Source organism: Carassius gibelio, chromosome A23 (genome assembly GCF_023724105.1).
Source record: "Carassius gibelio isolate Cgi1373 ecotype wild population from Czech Republic chromosome A23, carGib1.2-hapl.c, whole genome shotgun sequence".
Classification (NCBI taxonomy): Eukaryota; Metazoa; Chordata; class Actinopteri; order Cypriniformes; family Cyprinidae; genus Carassius; species Carassius gibelio.
Genome location: NC_068393.1, coordinates 23372300 through 23384813, shown reverse-complemented (window position 1 = coordinate 23384813; position 12514 = coordinate 23372300). Strand labels below are relative to the sequence as shown.

Here is a 12514-nt window from a genome sequence, read left to right as displayed (position 1 = left end):
TTATTAGATAATACATTTACACAACAGCCTCCTTGTCTTAAACCTTCCATGCTGTTGAGGGCTATTTTTAGACTAGACAGATTTGCTGCAACTTAAAGGGATAGTTCACCCAAAACTGAACATTCTGTTGTTATTTACTCATCCTCATGTTGTTCCAAACATCTATGACTCAGTTTCTTCCGTGGAAGTTGGATTTGTTTAGGTGAAAATCCTGGGTAATGGAATCCATGTATTTAAAGTAAAATTAGGGCTAATGCTGTTAGGCTCCGAAATGACAACAAGGTTCCATAAAATAGCATAGCTTGAAGTTTTTTGACTCGTGTGCTATCTTCCAAGTCTTCTGAAGTCATTGATGAGGACAGGCTGAAATTTAAGTTGTTAGTTACTGTAGCTGGGTACTTTAGCTCTCCTTATCATATTCATAAGAGAAGTAATGTCTGCTGTGTGAATAAATTGGATAAATTAGAATTAGATCTTTACAGTGAATCAGTAGCTCTTGTTCAAAAATCTTACACAAATCAGACTGATCCTGTTATTGAGTTCAATCCACTGACATGTCAACCTCTCACTAGAGGGTAGTTTTATTAGTCAGTAGCAATTATTTATCTCTGTTCTTCATAAAAACTATCGTATGACTTCACCAGCCTTGGAATAATGCATAAACACATGTATAATACCTTTATGGTGTTTTTGAGGCAAGGATAATCTTTAAATAAAAATAATGTTTTATTTCCAGAAGAGTAACAAAATCATACAGGTTTAGAACAGCATGAGGGCGAGTAAATTGTGTTAGAATTTTCATTTTGTGTGTTTTCAGTTTTGAATGTCCCTTTAAATTCCTCAGTTTTTAAATAATGCCATTTGAATTGAGTCATTTTACTGTTGTTTGTTAGCGTGCAGAGGAAAATGTGCAAATGTGCTGTGATTTATCATGTAGGGTCAGTTTGCTTTGCAGTGGGAACAGCACAGATGGGTTCATTTAAGTTTTTGAGGTTCATACTCTCTGACTGGATTCTGAAGCATCGCCTTCCTGTCCAACCTGTCGGAGGCATTTCAGCCCCCTTCCATCTCAGCTGTCATGTTATCCTCCTCACGTTCTATGGATATTGAAGATGACAGTTTCAGTCCAGCCCAAGGAACTGCAGTTGCAGTAAAACTTGTTAACATGTCCGTGTCTCTTAACGCCCTTCTCTGAAACCAGAGATTTGTGGGAAAGATGAGATTTCTTCTTGGGCCAGGAAACCCATCTCCTCCCTTCCCTTCTCCCCTAAAACATTATTCACTGAACATTTTCCTCCATCTTGCACCAGTCCACCTTGCGGCCTTGTTTAGTCATCGCTTCCTCTCTTTTTTCCCTAGATTGAGGCTGTAATTTGAGTAAAGGAAGGGAAAAAGAAGAAAACTGCATTTATCGTAGAACCTCTGATTGATACGCATCGTTGCCGGTCGTGGTCACTGGCTATGGGTGGCTGCCCTGTGCCTTGTTTCTGGCATCTATGGTTCCCAAAGGGGATACTGAATAGGAGGTATATATTTCAGCAGTGTAAGTGATTTATTGGTTGACTGTTTAAATATGCTTATTTAATGATATACCCTTATACCAATGTAGCATTTCCTCATGCATGAATGTAGCAAACGGGGATGGATGGATATATGTTAGATAGACGGTAGATGGAAAGATAGAAAAATAGATGGAAAGATTGATGGACAGAATGATAGATGAATGGAGAGAATGGTGGTTATAGATGGATAGCTGTTAAGTAGGATCACCTGTGTTAAATTAATTCAGTAAATTCCCCTTCCTGCCACTCCAGTTTAAATTTCTGTAATATTCTGATTCTTTAGTTCTGAATTTTTCACAACCCTGGCTCACCGGGGGCATTGCCGTTATCCAGGCTGGATTCATCCACTCGGTACACTCCATTAGGCATAGTTTGTCTCCACGACCTTGTCTTTGCCAGCACTTTTCGAGCTTTGCTAACGCAAGTGGTATTTCCAGCATCATTGGTTGGCTTGCATTAACCGCCATTACCAGCGTCATTAACTCTACCAACATAATGTTTCCTCATCTAACTGAGAATAACACCTAGCGGCAATAACTGCAAACAGAGAGCGACTAATGTTTGCTCTCTGGTGATTAGTCCTGTTGCACCTGGGTGACTGTAATTACAGTAGGTGCATGATGGGTCAATGTAACCCAGACAGTCGCTAACCTTAGGGATGCACTTGGTCCGTTTGTCCAGTCCCCTTCTGTTTGTTCTATTCCCAGTGCTAATCCAAATATCTCCCAGGGATTTAGAAAAGGACATGCTCTCTTGTGTTGTAGGGTACAGCGCTGGTCCGCTACAGTGTTTGCGAGCCTGAATATCCTTCCCGCTGCCTGGAACGGGTCATCCTTGGCAGCAGATGTACCCCTCACTGGGTGAAGAATGAGGGGCACCGTTGGGCAGCAATGCGGGGCAGTGGGGGTCATGGACACTTTTGTTTCTGCTAATGAGCCCAGTCTGTCGGCCAGAGCGGGAGGACGTCTTTTGGGACACTTTGTGCATTGTGCGGTTGTCTTTGTGTAGAACGATTACGGCTCATGTGTGCATTAGGCATTGAATTGTGAGGCATTGTGTGACATTTGGTGTTGGGAGTAAAGAGCCGAGAATGATTTTCCCTCAGGTCCTCTATATTTTCCTACCGTTCTTTGAGCGGCACAAGCACAGGGACTTATCTTGCGATATATCTGTGCAAGTGTGGGCTTCTGGTTGATTCATTAGCACAGAAATACAGTATATGGGCTTTAATGACCCAAAGGAATATTGAGCAATGGATTGGTATTGCAGAAGATTAAGGTGAGTGAAAATGCCATATCGGTCTCCCTCGCCTTAACTCCCACTTAGTAACTACTCGAATAACTCCTGCCCTTTTTATCTCTCTCCACAGCCTCTGCAGATAGATGACAACTTTTGTGGCCAGGACTTCAACCAGCCTCTAGGGGGCACCACTACGATTGAAGGGTTTCCTTTATTCCTGGACAAAGACGATGGGATGACGTCAGTGGCGGCATATGATTATCGCGGGCACACTGTAGCCTTTACTGGCACCCGTGGCGGCAGGATGAAAAAGGTGAGTCACATACTTAATTTTTGTTTGTGGTGAAGCGATAGCATGTGTTCATTTGAGGTTGGATGTGGAAGATTGTAAAGGTTTTGGGATGGTGTCTGTCGGAAAGAAGAAATGTCATGGTTGAAAATATTTTTTTATTATTATGATTTAATTAGAAAATTCAAATTAGTCTAAAAAAACCTATTTTGTATATATATATATATATATATAGTGTTCCTGTAGCCCAATTGCTAGAGCATTGCGCTATCAAGCGCAAGGTTGGGGAACACGTGATAGGTAAAAATTGATAGCCTGAATGCATTGTAAGTCGCTTTGGATAAGCGTCTGCTAAATGCATAAATTTTAATATAATATATATATATATATATATATATATATATAGAGAGAGAGAGAGAGAGAGAGAGAGAGAGAGAGAGAGAGAGAGAGAGAGAGAGAGAGAGAGAGAGAGAGAGAGAGAGAGAGAGAATATAGAGGCTGCTCTTCTTTTGTTGGTATGTTACCCTAGTTAAAAATATACCTCTGTTTTGAACACTACCATGATTTAGATAACATTTTTATTCTTTGAAGTATTTCACAGTGCTATATAAATTTCTTTGTATATGATATGTGTGGAAATCATACCATAGTGTTACTTTCTGATACCATCAGTGAATCTTGGTACTACCACAGTACCGTTTTAAAATGATTTGCATTCGAATACTAATAGTGAAACACGTTTGTTCTCAAGAATTTGAAAACGAGCCATATGCCCACACACTTCTACACAAATGTGCTTGTGCTGAAGTATGCAGAAATCCTGTCTCAGTCCTTGTACATGACCCCGGCGTGATGTCTAAATCGCTGACTGAATATAGGCTGTGGTGGAAAGAGATGGATGGAGAGAATGATATCCCATCATCGGAATCACATTTCTCCTCCGTCTTTCTCTTCCTGTAGTGGACCCCGAGCCGGACAGTGCTGCCTGTGTCATTAGACAGAAATCAATGGCCTGTGTGCAAATACAGTCTATGTGTCTAGGATCCTAATAAGTTGAAAGTTAGAAAGGTGTATGTACATACGTTAATGGTATGCATCAGTCAACGGAGTACCAATCATGTGCGTTTCTCTCACTAATTCAAGTCTCTTTTACTGTTTGACCATCTCAGCCAATCTAGTTCTTTGCAAAGCCACAGACAAATATGTCTGAGCTCTCAAGGGGGGAGCTGTACGAGACGGGCCAGCTCTTGATCTTGGGTGTGGGTTGGTGCCGGCGGTGCTGTTTTATTGCTATTCATTTAGTGCTAAAGTGTGGGTCTGGCCCTAATGAAATGTAAAGCTGTAGTCTATTGACGTGGGCTCATTGTAATTCCTCTAGTCTTCCCGTTGCTACGAGGCCTTATTGATTTATCTGTATGAATATATAATCAGGGGCCTAAATCTTAGTGGTTGCAGACAGCTGTACGAATGTGTGTGTGTGCGCAAGTTAATTTTTGTGAAGCAAAGACCATTGACTGGCTGTGTGTTTTCAAGATTTTCCTCTTGCTTTCTCAATCATTATTTTTGATTCATTAAGTATCATATATGTATGCTGTATTCTCAAAAAATAAATAACACACCTTGTGATAACAAAGGTGTAAATGGGAATCTGTCTGTTGCTTTATCTATCGGTCATTATGTCTAACATTGGTTCTATCTATCAGACTTTCTGGCTGTTTTATATTTTCTTGGTTGGTTTCGGTATTGTTCTATCTATCGTTTGTTTATCGTTCATTCGATCTGACATTCGTTCATTCAGTCTATTGTTAATTTGTGTCATTCATTCTATCTTTTTCTGTTGTTTGTTCAATCTGTCATTTGTTTATTTGTTTGTTCAAACTTTTGTTTCTTTGATCTGTCTCTCATTCTATCTTCCTGTCGGTCTATCTATCTTTCTATCTATCATTTGTTCATTCAATCTGTTCTTCATTTGTTTGATCTATCTTTTGGGGGATAGATTGTTTTGTTGACTATTGATTGTTTTATCTATTGTTCTGTCCATCATATGTCTCTTCAGAAGGTTGGAAACACCATCGTATGGAAACATTTGTGTTTTATGTAAAATGTTTGTTTTTAAATAAATGTATGATTTTGTTCCCATAAGCTGAATTAAATTATAGGCCAAGGAGTTCTTGTTGAGTTCTTGTTGAGTGTGTTTGGAAAATGGTTTAGAGCTGAAACAACGAATCGATTTAATCGATTAAAATCGATTATTAAAATAGTTGTCAACTAATTTAGTAATCGATTCGTCGCTAAATAAATTTTATTTGCCATAAGCGGCTCATTTCGTGCATATTTCAAATCTGCGGTGACCAAAGTGTGGCAGTAATGAGCCACCGGAGGTTTTACTCAGCCAGTACAGCAGGTGAAGTAGCGAATAGCCAATAGCTGGCCTCGTTTTATGTCACGTGCTTCCCGAACAGCGTCTCTGCAGCATTCAGCGGGAAGTGGGAGTACTTTACTTTGAGCCTTCAAAATGAAGAGTAACCTGTAAACTCTGCACTACTGAACTGTTTAAGGGGCCGTTCACATATCGTGTCTTTTGCGTGCTCAAGTTCGTTATTTCCTATGTAGGCGCGCAGTATGCACTCTCATAATGGAAGCGACGCGGTCGCGACACGCACGCGGTGCGATGCGCCCGTTTTTCCAGGCGCGTCCACACCGCATCCATTTATCCTTTGCTGAAATTTCCGGGTCTTCATGGAGAGGGCACGTCATGGAGAGAGCACGTCATAGTTACTTAGCAAAGGCAGACGCCTCAGGGGCGCTTCTGCCCGAGCGCTTTGGAAAGAAGGAGAAAGCGGCACGACTAGCGTTTTCCACGCGTTTTTAGGTGCGATATGTGAACGGCCCCTAAGAATTTTATTTGTGCAGATTCTCCAGTACAAGGTTGTTTGCAAATGTTTAGTCGTAAAAGCTGATAACATTGCTTTTTAACAGTTAACATTTAAAGCTTTACAAACATGTTATGTGATCAGTTTGTCGTTTACCAGTTCATAATTCAGACTTGCAGCCTAATTATGACTGAATGAGAGAGGTAAATGTTTGAGTATATTTAAAATGCACTTCTAAGTATTCACTGCTCTTTTTCACACAGCAGGTTTTTTGTGTGTGTCCCAATTTTTTTTTCTGGACAACCTTCTGATGGATTTTACTTTAAATTGTGAGTTCCATTCAGGTTTCATGCCACTGGCACTTTTTTTTCGAAGGATTGTTTACAATTTCACAGCATAAGCTATAAAGCTTTTTCCCAGTAAATAATAAAATACAATGCACTGCAATTTTATTCTGTTTTATCCTTATACTTCGTGAAAATATGTTCTCAAAGATTCCTTAAGCTTTGTTTGGGATGTTAAACTACTTTAGGAGCTCTAAGGACTGCCATGGTGAAAACAATATTTGAAATCTCCTTGTGAATTTTGCTAGAGTATGGGTCAGTGTTTTGATTGCAGAAGAGTTCGACAAAGGATTACTAACATAATAAAACAACTCCAGGTATATTTTTGATGAGGATATGACAATGCAAAATGGTTAAAATCTCTTAAAAATCTATGCTGAATGATAAAGACCCTTTATTAATAATTTACTTGGGGAAAAAATGGAAAAAACTAAAATATAAGTACATAAACCGATTAATCGATTAATCGTAAAAATAATCGACAGATTAATCGATTATCAAAATAATCGTTAGTTGCAGCCCTAAAATGGTTGACTATTTTTTTATGCATATAGATTATGTAGAGTGAGTTTCTGAAGGCAGTGAGATTTTTACATGTTTGTATATTTTTATGAGGTGTATTGTGTGACACTGCTAAGAAATGTGGCTACTGTGGGTCTGGTGCACAGGAGGTCCATGTCTGTGATTTGATAGAATCCATTAACCTTCTACATTGCAAAAAAATCACTTGCATATGCTACTAAATCTTCACTTTGTGCGAGGCGACTAAATAATATATAATATTAGCCAATGGCTAATCAATTTTCAGATTTTACTCGACAGTGTGTGAGTTGGAAGTAGGGATATGCTGGTGTAAAATTTTCCTGTTGCGATTTAATTACTAATGCTTTTATCACGGTATACAGCATTATCACAGTATTGGCATTTTGTTTTAAAAAAGTGGTCATAATACAATATCACAGGTTAAATAACTTTTTTTCCCCCTCATAATCAAATAACTGAACATTTAAATGCAATAAAGCAATACAGAAAAATATCTATAAAGTTAAGTTTTACACAGTTTAAAGTGCAAAAGAACTGTAAAGACCATTCGGTATTACTTTACAATAAGACCTCATTAGTTAACCATTAACATTCACAATGAACAATAGCTACATTTGCTACAGAAGCAAAATCTTATATTAATCTTTGGTAAAAAATACAAGTCTTAGTTCATGTTAGCTCATTAAATATTACAATTGCAACTTTAGATTTTAACGTGTTATTAAATATTGGAATACCTAAGATGAATGAATGTTGATGAGTTCTATGTACCTGCATGGATTGGTAATGCTAACATGCTAACTAGCATATGGTCAATTCACAAAGTCTTTCTGGTTGTGGCGACTTGCCAGTTAAGGTTATTGTGAATAACTAGTCAGTCGTGTTCATGTAATGTCCACCCACCCCCTTCTGCAGGTCTGATTCTATGGAAGATCTCCCTTGGAGACGTTAAATGCTGGTAGCTACAGGTCACTTATCATTTAGCGCGTTTGCATGGCTAATTAGCATGTTAGCGCAGCCACACGTGTACCCCCTCCACTTCCGAAATGTCATTTTAATTAAGAAGCATGATCTGATTTGAGCTAATTTGCCGAGCGAATGATAATTACAGATAACATTTGGAAGCAATGAGCAAGAAAGAAAGCTTGTGGGGTGGTTGGGGGGTGCGTTGTCGCAGCAGGAAGTGATTTCTCCTTGTGGAAATCTTGCCTGATTGAGAACATGATTGGTGGCAGTGATTAAAGTTCGAGCTGCAAAGAACGTCCTCAGAAGTTTGTTGCATGGTCAGTCGCTCCAAGCGGCATTATGAAGCATCACGCCTGTGAGGGACAAACCAGAGGAAGACAGACTGTAGCATGTCGTAATTGTGATTTTTCTTCTGTGGTGACTTTTCTTAGCATCTAACATTCTCATTGTCAAGGTGAAGCTGTATCTGTGCCAGTGCAGAATTGCTGTTCATTTTATTTCCTTTCTCACACACAGACACAATAAATATCACATCCAGCTCCTCTCTTAAAATGGGCACTGTGCCCGTGTTTCTGTCTCAATCGTTATCAATTCAGTGTTCTTGTTCAGGCACAAGTAAAAAAAAAAAAAAAAAAAAAAAAAAAAAAAAAATTACTCTGTCTGTTTCTGCCTCAATCTCCTGGCTGAATCCTAAATCTTCCCAAATCTTAAATTTATCATAGTGTAATATTGATATTTTTTATGTTTCTATATTACTTTTTTAAATTAATAATTTAATAATATTTAATATTTGATTAATTTAATTTAATGTAACATGTCTAATAATTAAAAAAATATATTTAATATAAGTTATGTAACACTATATTGGTAAAATAATAGACCTCTTTTTTTTTTTTAAGAGTGTTACCTATATTTATACACCTATACAGCATAAGATGACATAACATAACATATCATAACATAACATTTTTCACACACAAAACCAGATTTTTTGTTTTGAGACTTTTATTTATTAAGTCATTTATTTTCTGGTGTTCTTCTTAAAATTACGTTTCTCAGATGTGGAAGTTTAAAAACCTGTCTTTCTTTTTACGTTTCAGTACTGAAAGAAAAGTTTTCACTCTCTGTTTGGTCCAAATTCTGAGCTTGGAGGCCTCCCTTTGGATAGCACACCAAATATGCATAACCTTTACTCCAGTGTGAACTCGTGACGTGCTTTTTGTCACAGTTCATTAAACAAGCCACCTTAGAAGGTAGCTGCATATCTAGAGAGAAGGTAGCAAGGGAGCTTGCTAGGCATTTGTACCCTTGCTCTACATGGCCATTTAAGCACTGGCAGAGGGGTTTGATTGAAAGAGCCCCTGGCCATAAGGCTCACTGGACATCTGTGAGGAAAGCACACTTTTAACCAGGTGCTTTGCAGGGTTTTTTTCCCCTGAAGTCCTGACTTTGCTTGGAAGTTCCCTTGAGTAGCATTTAACCCACGAGTCTGGTGGGGAAAATCTGGCTGTAAAATAAGCCTATAATGCATGGCGATTGTACATAAGCCTGTTCGGGCTGTTACGGAACAAAACAGCTGCCAATAAGCTATCGTCACACTAACGAAGGGCGCTGTGTTAGCATAAAAGTTTAAATACCCTCCAAACAGCTTGTGTTTATGTGCTTTGAGTCTTTGTAAACTGAATGACGGTGATGTCTGGTTTTCTATCATTTTCTACCCCATTTGTTTAATGCTGTGATGAGATGGCCTGTGTTCCTTTGACAGCTGTGGATATTGAGCATGCATAAATGTCTCCATCCCGCAGCAATGGACACTGTCGAGTGGAACAGTGGGTCACGGATGTGTGCCGACTGCTTGCGCTCTTTAGCAGAGCTATGGACTCTGTGTGTGTGTGTGTGTGTGTATGTCTCTGATACTTACCAGATGCCAACGGAGGATGTGACCAGCTACATTCCTGGGATGCTGTTTGCCAGCTTTCACCACAGCTGTGTCCAGCACAACTGTGCACAACCTCACCTGATGCCAGGAAAGGACAGCTGCCTGGCCAACGGCATCTGCAGCCGGGCCTGACGTCATGGCGTTGTCTGACAACTGCGGACACGCCTCCATTCTCCACCCACATCAAAGGGCTGAAGCAGCTGCTTGCTTCCCTTCCTTTCATTGGTGCCATCTGTCCATTCATCACAACAGACATGGCACTCTCTGTGGTCAGTTACACATATTAACACTGAACTCTTGATCTCTGCAGTTTTCCCTTATGCGCATACACCATTTGTAAAGGCCGTACACCACGAGTGTTCCTCCAGAACATGTGCAGAGGATCCATCAATAAGGTTTGTACTTACAGTATGTGGACACATTTAAATATTTTTAAAACTAGTAACACTTTAATTTAATAAATAATTATTAGTGTTGTCAATGCAGACTCTGTGTGTTTAGTCCAGCAAGTTCTTGAAGCCCAGATCACAGAATGACTGGATGAAGCTCTGTTTGTGAGGAGGTCTTGGTGTTCTGGCTGCCAAAGTCTTTGTCTCTAGGGCAGCTCTCCCTTGGGCTCTGTTGTTGTGGAAACTGAGTGTGTCATGCATCTCATCTGCATATGTGGGGTGCCTGCCATCTCTTTCGTCTCTCTCTCTCTCTGTTTATGGAAGCACCTCACGCAAGTGTCCTGCCAGCCCTCCAGAATTCTAATGCGCTCCCCTGTTTGTTACGTTTCATGATCAGAGGCAATACGTTTGGCCCCTCTGGGACCTGCTTTCAAGTGCTGTCTCGAAGATGACACTTGGTAGGAAAGTTCTTCCTTCTAACTTTAAAGATAATGACTTCTTAATGCTGCCAGACCCTTATTTTTCCATAGACTTGCTGCAAGTGATTAAGGGAAAGAACAGTGATCTTGTCTGCCACCTTTTGTGAAGCTCAGTTAAGTTCCTTACATCGTTCAATGCCTAAAGAAGAAAATGTCACAGCGTATATACATGCAGATGGTTGAATAGTTTTTTTTTCACTCGAGCAGAATCAAACAGAAATCCTTTTATCAAGCAAGCATACCACACTAACGTATTTCTGGAAGATAACCCCATACAGACACTGAATGTATGCCTGAAGGGAAGAATGAACATAGTGCCTCTATTCCCCGCTGTTTCCACAGGAGGAAATCTGTCCACCAAAGAAAAACAACAGAATCGGGAGACACCGGATAGTGGCTTTCCCATGACTGCTGGCCAGGCACGACATCATGAATGAGAGTCTGTCTCTGCAGGTTTATTGTTTTTTAAAGTGCCCACCATTGTATCACAAGGCCCACGGTGGCTAATCTGCAGCTTCTGGTATGAGATTAGGTCCTTTGAAACTTCATAGAGGGAGAGAGGGATAGCCATTAGTTTAGCCACCCTGTAGAAGCCTGTCTCTTTGGAAATAAACACAATCAGTTATTTACTGTAATGTTGTAATCATAATGTTGTGGCCATCTCGGATCATATGCCTATTAGGTTTAATTTTACCTCTACAACAAATGACTGTCATCAGCCTCCATCATTCTTTTCCAGGGTTATCACTACTTCTACACCTAGTGCGTTCTCAACTGCTTTTAATGAATTAGCCCTTCATATTGAGCCTACCATATTGTCAGTTGTGGGACCTGATGAATTGGTGGACTCTTTCAATCATGCTTGCTCTGAAATCTTGGATAATGTTGCGCCTTTTAAAATGAGATGTCAAAAAAGTTAAAAAACGATCGTGGTTAAATGATGTAACGCGTAATTTGAGGTGGGTTTGTCGGCTTGCAGAGCGTGAGTGACTGAAAGATAAATTGCAGATATCTTATGATATTCTTAGAGAATCTCTATCAAACTATCAAAACACTGTTAGAGCTGCTAGATTTTCATATTTTTCGCGAATTATATCACATAATGAAAATAATCCGAAGGTACTATTTTCATTTATAGATAAAGTATTGAATCCATCTATCAGTTATTTTCCTTCCCCATCTAAGGATCTGTGTGATATTTTTTTTAAAAATATTTTATTGGTAAGGTTGTTCTTATTCGGTTGAATTTTGTGCCTGTAGGCAATGTTGTAGCCAATATAATTAATCCTTTTCGTTGTTTAAGTAAATTTGCATCCATTACATTAGCTCAGTTGGAAAAGATAATAATGCATTTAAAGCCGACTACCTCACTTTATGATGTTCCCATCGCGATTGTTTAAAGAGCTTGTAGACACTATTGGTCCTAATATATTATTGATTATCAATAGTTGTTTATATCATGGAACTGTACCTTCAGGGTTTAAGCATGCTATTATTGAGCCGGTTTAAAAAACATAATTTGAATTCACAAGAGTTAAAGAATTTCAGACCTATTTTTAAATTGCCTTTTATGAATAAGATTTTAGAGAAAGTTGTCATAATCAACTTAAAGATTTCTTGATTGTAAATAACATAATGGAGAAAGTTGTCATAATCAACTTACAGATTTCTTGATTGTAAATAACATAATGGATATTTTTCAGTCTGGATTTAGGACCAAACATAGCACAGAATCCGCATTACTGAAAGTTACAAATGATATTTTGTTTAGTATTGACTCCGGGAAAAGTGTTGTCTTAATGATGTTAGATTTAAGTGCATCCTTTGATACTTTAGATCAGGAAATTTTAATAGACCGCCTTAAAGATTATGTAGGAATCAATGGTGAAGC

General features: G+C 39.0%; 1 protein-coding gene across 3 annotated transcripts in view; it reads left to right on the top strand.

Annotated features, from left to right (window-relative positions):
- LOC127944782 (plexin-A1) overlaps positions 1-12514 on the top strand; it is a 205945-nt gene that overhangs the window by 39048 nt on the left and 154383 nt on the right. For 2 of the 3 annotated variants that reach the window (XM_052541031.1, XM_052541030.1), the window contains exon 3: positions 2932-3114. The exons of the other annotated variant lie outside the window; for it this stretch is intronic. In XM_052541031.1, the coding sequence (XP_052396991.1) occupies positions 2932-3114 (183 nt within the window). The remainder of the gene's footprint in view (positions 1-2931; positions 3115-12514) is intronic. 3 annotated transcript variants of the gene reach the window in all.